The sequence below is a fragment of the Ciona intestinalis genome, chromosome 10 (genome assembly GCF_000224145.3).
Source record: "Ciona intestinalis chromosome 10, KH, whole genome shotgun sequence".
Lineage (NCBI taxonomy): Eukaryota > Metazoa > Chordata > Ascidiacea > Phlebobranchia > Cionidae > Ciona > Ciona intestinalis.
Genome location: NC_020175.2, coordinates 4,807,256 through 4,819,673, shown reverse-complemented (window position 1 = coordinate 4,819,673; position 12,418 = coordinate 4,807,256). Strand labels below are relative to the sequence as shown.

The window sequence follows — 12,418 nt, the reverse complement described above, 5'->3', positions numbered from 1 at the left end:
CCAACTTACCAACCTACCAACTCACTCAACTTATTCAACTTAGTCAACTCACCCAACTCACCCAACTTACCCAACTTACCCAACTTACCCAACTTACCCAACTTACCCAACTTACCCAACTTACCCAACTTACCCAACTTACCCAACTTACCCAACTTACCCAACTTACCCAACTCACCCAACTTACCCAACTTATTTTTATTACACCACAGACCTTCCATCTAGAAAATCTTGACTACAGACAATCTCCACCTAAAGCTCGATCTTCTTACCAAGCTGATGGCAACAGATTTAAGGCAGAAAAGAAACAACAAAAACAACTTGAAAGAATGAAACGAAAACAATATGAAATAGATGTTTTGAAACAGGTATGACCCTTCCTGTTTTAATTATTGAACTTATTATACAAGACTGATTTTTTTTGCATCAATATTTTTTTTTTTCCAAAATCTGAACACAAATTTTGTGAATGTTTAGAACATATGGGTTTTTAAATTTTTTTGAAACATTTCCGTAGTTGTTGTGCTGGCTTACCACTTATGTAACTGTTTCACACTGGGTGTTTTTGTTTACACAGAAAGTTCATGGGAAAGAATCAGATTTATGTAAAACAACTGCTCGTCTTGTCAACTTAAAATCAACTCTTTCTGACGATCCAACAGATGAATTATCGAGTATTTACAACGAACGAGAAATGGAAAGAGAAAATGATAAATATTGTTTTGACTAAGACTGTCTGCACTTCACGAGCATTTTAAAACAAGTCATTCTTTTAAAATAACTGTTTCTCTAAAAGATTTGTTTGTATTGAATCATAAACTAAATTCTGTTCTCTTTTTTACTAAATATGAAGTTTTGCTCTTACTGTAATATTTACTTCTTTTTTAAATAGCACATTATTAAATTACAAATTATAATACTGTTGTTTTTTGTGGCATTAATATTCATACCACTGTTTAGTTGTGTCACTGTAGTACAATGTCATGTTTACCAAAATTTGCCAAATAATTTTTTTTTGTTTAAATCTGTAGAATTTAGAATGAGAGTAGTACATTGAAGTTTTCTTAAAAAAAAATAGGTAACACAAAAAATTTAATAAATTTGCAGGTTTGGTTTTTAAGTAATTTTGTGTATAATCATGATATCTACAGTAACTTAAAATACGGCGGTAATTTGTTTTTGCTTTCACATTTTTTTTATAGGTTAATTTACAATGCTGTGTTTTACGTAAACTTTAATAAAGTCAATTTTTACAATTATGAAATTTATTCTGGTTTAAAAAATTGACAGAAATTAAGTATCAACCAGGCAAAAAAGTAGGGTATACATAGGAAAAATAAATTTTGGGCAGCGGTTTTACCTGTTTTAATTTTTAAAAAAATCCTGATTTTGCTAAATTCTGTATAATTTAGAATGAGAGTAGTTCATTACAGCTTTCTTCGAAAAAAATTTAGTAACACAAGAAATTTAATAAATTTGCAGGTTTGGTTTTTAAGTAATTTTGTGTATAATCATGATATCTACAGTAACATATAATACGATGGTAATTTGTTTTTGCTTTCGGTTAATTTACAATGCTGTGTTTTACGTAAACTTTAATAAAGTCAATTTTTACAATTATGAAATTTATTCTGGTTTAAAAAATTGACAGAAATTAAGTATCAACCAGGCAAAAAAAGAGGGTATACATAGGAAAAATAAATTTTGGGCAGCGGTTTTACCTGTTTTAATTTTTAAAAAAATCCTGATTTTGCTAAATTCTGTATAATTTAGAATGAGAGTAGTACATTACAGCTTTCTTCGAAAAAAAATTAGTAACACAAAAAATTTAATAAATTTGCAGGTTTGGTTTTTAAGTAATTTTGTGTATAATCATGATATCCACAGTAACATATAATACGATGGTAATTTGTTTTTGCTTTCGCATTTTTTTAATTACAATGATGTGTTTCACATAGACCTTAATAAAGTCGATTTTTACAATTTTAAAATTCATTCTAGTTAAAAAAAATGTCAGAAATCAACCAGGCAAAAGAGAGGTTATACATAGAAAAAGTATTTTTTTTATTTTGTTACAATCTGTATAATTTAGAATGAGAGTACACAGTAATTATGTGTATAATAATGATATCTACAATAACATATGTTACGGTGTTTCACATAAACCTTAATAAAGTCAATTTTTACAACCATAAAATTTATTCTTGTTTGAAAATTTAAGAGGGGTACATAGAAAAAATAAATTTTGGGCAGTGGTTTGATACAGTAAGTAATGTTCTTCTTTTTTTTCATCTTTTTTATTTAAATTTTTATTCCATGTTTTGTCCATAATTTGTCCAACTTTTTTCCATGTTTTGTTAAATTTATAAACTTTATATTTCATTCCTGGCTGTTTTGTAACCTGGACATTTTGTCCCAAACTTTTTTTATATTACATAACACACTTGATTTTAATGCAATGATTTATTTCCTTGTGCGACTTGGTTTTAAACATGGCGGATGAAACTATCAACTAATAAAAATGTTACAGCAACAATGACATTGAAGCGTCCCCCAACGACTTCTCCGTCAATTTTGCACGTAATGAATATAAGGTGGAAGCATGTGAAACATATCAATGTTAGTTTGTTTCTGATACTTTCAATACAAGTTACGAACTCAAACAACACAAAGACTTAAGAACCTGAAAGAAAGTCAATAATGAAGTTGGTTCGTAAGTGACCAAAGTAGAAGAGCCACAAGTTATGACAAGATCACAGCGACAACCACATCAAACTCAATGCCAGAGCAATCCTGGAGAAACCAACGACAAAAGTCGAAGCTCCTGGCTGCTACCGATATACAGAGCTGAGTGTGAGTTGCATTTTTTATAAAAGTTCACACAAGGAAATATAAATAAAGAAAAAAGAGAGGGTGGGTTGGGTTGGGTTGGGTAACAAAATTGTATAAATTACACCAAAATTTTGGTTTCAGCATTTAGTTAATAGAAGTACAATAGAGTAAGAAATATATTGATTATAGTTTTGTTATAACTTATACATTTGTTGGCGTTATTTCAAGGCAGTTGACCTATGGCATAGCTTCACATTTGCTAGCCTGGCAACCACACTTTGTAGCCACCTTATAGGTGACTGTTTTCTTGGATCCATCTGGACAAGTGAGCGTTGCGGTGCGTTCTTCTGTCTCGGTGGTTGAACAACAGCTACACAGTCGTGTGAAGTTGTTGGATTCGAGAGAATACGTTGACTTGCTGACACAAGCACCTTCGCATGTGCTGATACAAACTTGTTCATCACTTGTACATCCATCCATTGTAAGGAATTCTGGAGCGTTCTGCTTTGGTGCGCAACCTCCTGTTTCCACCACATATGCTAGAAATAAAAAGTAGAATAAGTTTAACAACAGTCAATTAGCGTTAATTTTTCATAGGGCATAACACAATAAATTTTAGGTCAATTAATTAAAAAATTCAACGTTAAAAAAATAGACAATTATCATAATGAGAACATATAGATAGCTTATGTATAGTACATTTATTCATTAGTTAAACTGGAAATGCCAAACTCAACTGGCAAAGAAATAAAATTCAGATGTCCTTCATCAGTTAGGACAAAGTACAAATAAAATGTGCATATCTCAATTAATCAAATTTTTAAGGAACTTATCTTTTGCCAAGCTTTGATAATTCAATTAATACAAATTAGAAATAAAATGTATCACAATGAACTTACTTGGATCACAATAAGTACAACATCCATCTCCAGTTGTTCGGATCTTATCAGCAGGACATGATGGGTCCATTGGTGCGCAAGCCACCGCCGTGCATGTTGTGTAGACTTCCCCAGTGATGGAGTTCATATCACACATGCATGTTGTGCATTGATCTCCTGATGGTGACCATGTTTGTCCAACCTGGGAAGCAATGTGGAGTTAAAATCCGGTGCTATGACAACGTAAAAGACAAAAATTCCAACCAATTGTATAAAAAAGATATAAATTTCGCCTAAAAATGGCATCTTCACTTTATTTTTTAAATAGAATCTTGTATACGTATTCAATAAATTGTCAATCTAATTATCAGTAATGCAAGAAAATTAAATATTCACTCATATTTTAACTTAAGCAGTCACAGGTGTAAAAATATGAAACTGTTTAAGAATCATTCACACAGCATATGTGGTAACTAGCTTACAAGCAAAGATAAAAAGTTGTTTTATTTGTTCTGTTAAACCGGGTGCAAATGGTTCATTTTATAAATACACCAAAGATAGTTTATTAATTTGCACATGTTAACAAAATGATAAAAAATTTAACTTACAGAATGTTGAGTTCCTTCATAGTGACATGTAATAGGAACGCAATCACCACAGCAAGCTCCTGGAATTGGTACATAGGTGTATCCTGCACTGCACTTTCCGCATTGGATGTTTGTGCATTCAGCAACGTATTCACCAAGAGCATTTGGATAAGCTGGACAAGTACATTCAAGACAGATGTCTTCTTGCCATGTGATACCAGGTGCGTGATCTTCTCCGCTGTATACACATTTCTGGGGTGGTGAACATGTTCCTGAAATATAATACTGTTATAAATTCTGTTGTATAACAATTTTATAATAAGGTGGTATGTATTATTGTTATAAAATAGGTTATAATAATTATTGTATACGTTGTCGCCGGGTGTATAATAGGCCTGAAAGAGGTTTAAAAATTGTTTGTTTTGTGATCTATAAATTCATTTAAAAACAGAAGGTATAAAATAATAAAAAAAATACAAGTAAACATTTTAAATGGTAAGAAAAAAAAGTTTGAACTTACGAGTAATGGAACCATAATAAAAAATAGTATACAAAATAAAACTTCAAGTTGAAATAATAATTGTAATAAAATAAATAATAAAGTTGTTCGAACTTACGAGTAATACAGCCGCAGTCATCTGTAAGATCAGCAGCGGTCCATCCTTCTTTACATGGTGTTGGTTCAACGCATGTGTTGCAGATACAAGTAGCAAGTTCACAACATTCATTCTCTCTTGTGATCTCAACATGTTTGTTGCATGGGCAAGATGTGACGCCAACATTGCATCGTGTAATGTCGCAGATACATTTGTATTCAGTGCAGCAAGCTGATGTTGGTTCTTGGATCATGACTTGGTAAGATTCACATTGTGGTGTTTCAACAGCAGGGCAGAGAGACCTGGTTATTTAAAAATGGTGATTTTAAGCACTTAAATCTATTACAGGATAAATATATTTTATTTTTTCTAGTTGATAGCAGTAGCAAAGGTAAAAATAATATGAGAAAAAAATGGAAAAATTACAGTAATATTACGACACAAAAACTAAATAATTTTTTGTATAACTTCAATGTATGTATTTCTTTTATATATTTTTATAAAATATTTGAAATAATGTATTAAATCGTTTGGTAAACAGCCCAATCATTTTGTTTTAGATATATCTAAAATTTCTATTAATGGATTAAAAACTACTGCGTAAAAATAAAGTCCCTACTTGTCACAAACACAGACTTCTTCATAGATGATTGGACAACAGTCTGGTACAACGTATGTGGTCCATACTGAGCCAGTAGTAACTGCCTTGTAACCAGCAGAAGCATCACATGTAGCTCCCTTGTATGTTGGGCAAGCACTTTCATCGCAAACGCATTCAGTAACTTCCGAGCAACACTTTCCTTCAAGAGTTGTGGTCTAGGATATAATACATGGATTAATTTAATGGAACTATGACATCAAAGGATAATGGGGTCTAGGCTTGATGATGACACTGTTGTGGGCATACAGTGCCACCATTATGGGAGTGTGTGGGTGCTTGGACAGGACCCTAATGTAATTTTCCAATTGTCAAATAATGGAGACATAAAAAAAAACAATTACTCACAAAGTTACATACCACTTGTGAGCAAGCGGTGTATGAAATAAAATACCTGTATTATAACTTCCGAAATTGCATAACCAAGCAAGGATAAATAATCGACAATAATCAAATATGTAAATATTTTCTCACCTTAAGTTTATATCCTTGTGGGCAAGATTTGATGGCGATAGGACAAGTAGATTTGTCACAAACACATTCATACTTGGTGCAACATTCACCAGGGTTCTTGACTGTCTTAACTTCGCCAAGGTCGCAAGACAATATAACATCAACTGGACAAGTAGATCTTGTACATCTGGTAACATATAAGCCTTACTTACTAAACTCTGTTTAAAATTTAATTAATCCAAGAGCATTTGCTAACCAAACCATGGTGTTTAAATAAACCTGGAAACTTGCAAAGTTACCTATGTGGTAACTCAAAAGCGTGCACAAGGTGTATGAAACAAAACACCTGTGTTAAAACAATTCTCGCTTCCCAATTCAGTTATTCTGGTACCTATACCTATTTTGGTAACACAAGTAAATCTCCTGGCGATCTTTGTCATAAGACCTTACTCATATACACACGAGTCCAAGCTCTATTCTGTGAGGGTAAGGTCCCACATCAGTCTTATGATTTAAGCCAGATTGGTTTATCACTACATAAAGTTTAAATACCTGCACTCATAAGTAGAGCAACATCTTCCACAGCTGACCAAAGCAAGATCGAAACCTTCTTCTTCGCAAGTTGGTGGTTCAGGACATGTCTCTGGTCGGCAATCACATACCTTGGATTCGCAGCATTTGCTGGGAACCGTCATAATTTCTTCTCCTTCCTATTGTTTGGCAAATCAAATTGAATAAAAATAATTAAAAAAAAAGTTATTTTTGCAATTAATTCATTATAGCTAAGATCATCAAATTGTCTGAAATATTAAAAGTGGCTAAAATTTTTCAAACATGTAATTTTTTGTTGTATAGTAAAGATTTGCCCAAATAAATCAGTAAAATGTATGCATTAAATGTTTATATCGAAGTGATTTTACACATAACTTATAATTACAAAAGTTAACTTTGAAATCAGGATAAACCAATTATTTTTGTTTTTTTTTATTCTGTATGGGTAAGGTCCTTCAGGACCTGGGGTTTCGGCCGACTTTGGCCTATTACCCCAACACCCTTCTACGTCTGAAAGAGACATGCTCACAGTAATGGAGAAACCAACTTACCTCACAAGTTACTTGAACGATTGGACACAAGTCTGCATTGCAAGCACACTTGAATTCAACACAACATTCGTCGTGAACTATGCTTTCAACTTCTTCCCCAGCTCCACAAACAGGTGTTGGGTAGACAGGACAAATAACATTCTGTGAAAAAAGAAATCTTAAATTTGTTTAATTTACATTTAAATTTAACTTTGGTATTTTCCTATGAAATAGAACTGGTTATACATCATAGATAATTTATAATTTAAAGGACTTTTTATAGGAATGGTGTTTCTGTAGCTCTAAATCTGGATAGAAAAACTTTCTAAACATTTTCTATTTAGAAACTAAATCATGTTAATTAATTTATTAGCGTCATGTTTGTTCCCTTGTGAAAAAAGACCTACTGTTAATACAATACAGCTTTACGATTTATATTTTCAACACTGTAATACCTTTAAACAATATAAGTACCTGGCATTTCTCAGTTGGTACACATTCGTAAACTGGGCAACAGATATCATTTTGAATCATAACCAAGTTTTCATCAGCAGCACATTCTGGTTTGCTAGAGCAAGTCACAGCAGATTGAACCTGGTGGTATATGTTAAAGTCAGTGTCATTTTCAGTGGCACGAGTTAAAGTTAGTTTACTTTTGAGTAAGTATAGTTTATAGTATAAATAGGCATAATTTCTAAACCGCACAAATTTAAGTTAAAATAGTCTTAATTTACACAAATTAAAGTAAACATTGTTTTCAAGAAGTTAAGGTTAAAATAAGAATATTAATTCAAGATAAACTTTAATATTTATTAGTAAATTGTAGTGGTAAAAATAAACAGCCTAAGTTTTGTTGTTCACTTACAATTGTTCCTTCATTGGTACAAGTGCAAGTGATGCAAGCATCTCTTGTGTGTTTCCAGAATTCTCCGGCATATCTTCCACAGCCAAGTTCGTCAGTGCAGACTGGGCAAGAAGATGGTGCAATGCATCTACCTTCACTGTACACCTGTAATGCACGGTTTTAAATATAAATATTTATTTTTTTTATATTTGTAAGATATGTTGCAAGATTCCTAAAATATATTTTACCAAGTTGTCTGGACAGAAACATCCTTCTGCTGTGTATTCAACTGGTAGTGTGGCGTAGGTCTTGTAGTTCTCGCAAGTTTTCACAACTGTTGGACCGCATGCTTTGTAAATCTTATCCATTGGGCATGTCAGAGGACATACAGTGTCACTTCTCCATTCAATACAATATCCATTCGATCGACAAGCAGAAGCCATCGAGGCGAGAGCTTCACATTCGTCTCCACCTTTGATAATTGTTGAATGAATTAATAAATGATGGTCACTTATTACTTCTTGCAGGGGAGAAACAACAGTTGTTAAGTACTTTGTTTTATACATACTTGTATCCGCTTACAAGTTACCACATATGTTACTTTGTGGGTGATCATAATTTTATCCTTGTTTTGTTTCTGTGTAAATAAATAAACTTGACAACCCATTAGTGACCATTGAGTTTAAGCAAAAAGCAATAAATCTCTTGTTTGCGAACATTAGTTTTAGTAGGATTGAAGCAATAGGCATTAAATCTCTTGATTACTGTGCTATTGCACGAAATTTGTTGGGAAATAAACAACTCTATTTTATTTCTAACATTATACTTACCATTGCAAATGCTTGCAACACAAGATTGAATGTACATATCAGGTGTGACTGTGCAAGTATCAAATGAGCTGGTAATAAGGGCTGCACATTTATCTCCTTCAATGCAGACTTCTGGCTGTGGCACAAACATTGGCATAGTTGGTGAAGCACCGAAGCAAGTGACAAACTCTTGAACGCTGTCAATAACCTGCAAAAGATTTGTGTGTTAAAAATAATGTAAATTATCTGTTTCATAGCAGTAATAATAATTTTGACAATGTACTAAAAATAGGCAGGTTGGGGGTAAAAGTAACACAATAGTGATTACAACACAATAAAAGACATAGAGGTGTATGTTTATTGTCTGTAGAGCAAACAGTTTCAATTCTGTTCAATTAATAAGACTGCTAAAAACTATCTGAGTTGAAGAAAAATGAGCAAAAACATTTAGTGTAATTTCAGCCATCATACCTTGACGCCATCCCAACAGTCATTTGACTTGTCTCCATCACATTGACCACACAGACCGATGGTAGAGCCGCTGTATTCAGCAGGTACTCTTACTGACCATGAGGAACCTCCGCTGCTAATAGAAGCAAAGATACCAGTTACTTCAGAAGTAACCTTGTATTCGCCACTTGAATCAACGGAAATTCTGAATCCCTTGATTGTGGTTTCTTTGTCAGCAGATACTAAAACTTCTTCACCGTCAATTTCAACCTGAAATAACCAGAGTTCACTGTTGTAATCTATAGTGGTAAGCTCCTGCAGCAAGGCATGCTAGATGACTTGTAGGTAAGAATTGGCATATTAAACTAAACATTCAAGTAACACCTAATCTGCACTCAAGATTATAGAAAACTGTTAAATACCCGGCAATCAAAAACATAACATACCTTTCCATCTCCAAAGATTTTGACAGAATGTTTAGCAACAAAGTCTTCTACATGAATGTATTCAACACACATTCCTGATTCACATTCAACCTTGTTGATGGATATAGAGAAGTCCTTAGAATTGGTATCCTTTACAACAGTGAACACACCAGCTTGGTTGTCAGACATGTAACGATCATCAAAAGTATTCCATCCAAAGTTCAAACCAGAGCACATACCTTGAATATAAAAGTACAACTTTATAAATGAATGTCAACTCTTTATCTTTTAATGGCATCGACAGTTGTTACAACACCCTGTTTCACATATACCATTCTTGCTTACAAGTTAAATCCCTTTTTTTATTCTTTCATGTAAAAGTAAAAATTTCAACAACATATGAATGGGTAACTATTAGATTGGAGCAATTATTGTTAAACTTTATGCCTAAACCGTTAGTGATTGTTTTAACCACTGTGGTTAGGTGGTAAGGGGCTTGATAAACTTATAAGGCGTTAGTTACTTATATGGCTGTGATAGATGTAAGCTTAAAACTTACAGTCGCAAACATATTCTGTGCAACAACCGTCCGATGTGGTTCTCTTAAGTGGCATAGCTCCATTTGGACATACACTGATGAATTGTGTGTTACATGCCTTTGCTTTGCATGAAACAACACCATCACTAAGACATGAGCATTCAGAACAAGAATCCAATGGGTTAACAAAGTATGAACCAACTTCATGCTCAACTCCCTTGCTGTCTACGCATCCAACACGTTGACACCTGGTTGAATGAATGAAATAATGTTACTATTCTTCTTCGTATGGCAGAAATATAAGTTGTTATAAAAACAAGTGTTCGAATCCATACACCTCAGGCCCGATCATAAGTTATCACATATGTAACTTTGTAGGTGATAATTTTTTGATAAGAGATTTTCTTTTTTATTGTAATAATGTATGGTTGATGATTTAGAGAAACCAAATATGGGCTAGGGGCAGGCATTCTAACCACTTGTGACGATTTAAGTTAAACAATAAGTAATCTAGGTTTACAATATTTTTCCCATTATTTCAAACCTGTATTCTGGGCAGCATGCATTATCCGAATAGACTCGGATCTTCCTTTCATCTACCTTGCAGAATACCTTAGGGCACAACTCAATCTTGCAAGCACATTGATATTTAGGACAACATGAATCAATATCAATAGGAACTGGTTCATAGTATTGTTCACAAACTGGTACTTCATTGTTGCATGAGCTCTTGTCACATACACATTCATACACTGGACAACAACCACCAAGTTTTTGAACAAGTTCATAACCAGGGCTGCATACAGGCATGACTATTGGTGGGCATTGAACAGGATTGCAAGTCACACCAGTTTCGGTACAAATGCAATCTTCACAGTTGTCAGTCCATGTCTCACCAACCTAAATTGGTCAAAAACAAAAATTTAAATCAATTATCAAATACAAAATTAAAAACACATTTATGAAAACCGTATAAAAACATACCAATTTGCTTCCATCCAGACATGTAGTGTCAATAGGTTCACATACTGGACAGCAGGAACCAACTGGAGTAACAAGTTTAAATCCTAAGCTGCATGAAGTGATGTCACATATTTGAGGTGTGCATTTTGAGACACCAGCAATGCAAATACAGTTTGTACAACCCTCATCCTCTTTCCATACAGAGCCAGTCTAACAAAGAAATAAACATCTTGTAGTATATAAAATAGTCCTAAAAGAATTATGAATAAAATAATACCTGGCGAATAATATCCTCAGAAACACATGGACAATCATGGATTCCAACACAAGTTTTACCATCCCAATAAGTATCACAAGGACATTGAATATCAACATTTTGAGGAACACCAGGACAAACTCTGTGTTTAAATTTTTTTAGAAAAAGTTCCAGAAATAAAATATTAGAAAAATAAAATGTTTGTTAATAATAAACAAGAAAATCTTAACATTATTTTTTTGTAAAAGAAGTAACATTTAAATATTTAAGATAACAAATTTCCAAAAAAAGGAAATTAAGGTGGAAAAGAATCAACACAATATCAATCAACAGAAAAACATTTTTGAACAAAAATACCTTGCTTTGGTTGATTTCAAATCAAAAGGTTTCTCAACACAAGGAATTTCAACATGCTCAACAGATTGAGTGCAGGGTTTTTGTGGCAATTTCTGGGAAGAAGAGAGATAACCTTCCTCAAATATTTCAACAACTGGTTTTGGGCCGAAACCTGTTGGGATGGGTTGAGGAATACCGACTCCAATTTCTGGAAGATAGTTATCAAGACATGGAACTGGACCATACTGTTCTGGTGTTGGGTAATATTCACCAGATAGTTGTGGAACAGCCTTTCCTACAGTTGGTACGAAAGTGTCAACGCATGGAACTGGACCATATTGTTCTGGTGTTGGGTAATATTCTCCAGATGGTTGTGGAACAGCCTTTCCTACAGTTGGTACGAAGGTGTCAACGCATGGAACTGGACCATATTGTTCTGGTGTTGGGTAATATTCTCCAGATGGTTGTGGTACAGCTTTTCCTACAGTTGGTACGAAGGTATCAACGCATGGAACTGGACCATATTGTTCTGGTGTTGGGTAATATTCTCCAGATGGTTGTGGTACAGCCTTTCCTACAGTTGGTACGAAGGTATCAATACATGGAACAGAAGCAAATGGAGCAGATGATGGAATAAATGTGTCTACAACAAGGTTCGGGAGCAAATGGAGTTGGTGGTGGTATAACAACTTCAATGCAAGGTTCAGGTGA

At 33.6% G+C, this 12,418-nt stretch overlaps 2 protein-coding genes across 2 annotated transcripts in view; one reads left to right on the top strand and one right to left on the bottom strand.

Moving 5' to 3' along the window:
• The window catches only part of LOC100181723 (forkhead-associated domain-containing protein 1-like), a 13,467-nt gene extending 12,203 nt beyond the window's left edge, over positions 1-1,264 (top strand). The window contains exons 14-15 of the mRNA XM_018813855.2: positions 213-368; positions 578-1,264. Coding sequence (XP_018669400.2) covers positions 213-368; positions 578-730 — 309 coding nt within the window. The 3' untranslated portion in view covers positions 731-1,264. The remainder of the gene's footprint in view (positions 1-212; positions 369-577) is intronic.
• A 1,184-nt stretch (positions 1,265-2,448) lies between these two features.
• Positions 2,449-12,418, bottom strand: part of LOC108949275 (von Willebrand factor-like) — a 25,852-nt gene continuing 15,882 nt past the window's right edge. The window contains exons 33-51 of the mRNA XM_018813622.2: positions 11,729-12,099; positions 11,393-11,513; positions 11,137-11,325; positions 10,697-11,052; positions 10,174-10,400; positions 9,636-9,853; positions 9,211-9,459; positions 8,761-8,947; positions 8,179-8,402; positions 7,952-8,095; positions 7,561-7,680; positions 7,108-7,248; positions 6,557-6,714; positions 6,026-6,191; positions 5,513-5,709; positions 4,915-5,195; positions 4,319-4,569; positions 3,732-3,912; positions 2,449-3,371 (exon numbers count right to left, since the gene is read on the bottom strand). Of these exons, the coding sequence (XP_018669167.2) occupies positions 3,070-3,371; positions 3,732-3,912; positions 4,319-4,569; positions 4,915-5,195; positions 5,513-5,709; positions 6,026-6,191; positions 6,557-6,714; positions 7,108-7,248; positions 7,561-7,680; positions 7,952-8,095; positions 8,179-8,402; positions 8,761-8,947; positions 9,211-9,459; positions 9,636-9,853; positions 10,174-10,400; positions 10,697-11,052; positions 11,137-11,325; positions 11,393-11,513; positions 11,729-12,099 (4,083 nt within the window). The 3' untranslated portion in view covers positions 2,449-3,069. The remainder of the gene's footprint in view (positions 3,372-3,731; positions 3,913-4,318; positions 4,570-4,914; positions 5,196-5,512; positions 5,710-6,025; positions 6,192-6,556; positions 6,715-7,107; positions 7,249-7,560; positions 7,681-7,951; positions 8,096-8,178; positions 8,403-8,760; positions 8,948-9,210; positions 9,460-9,635; positions 9,854-10,173; positions 10,401-10,696; positions 11,053-11,136; positions 11,326-11,392; positions 11,514-11,728; positions 12,100-12,418) is intronic.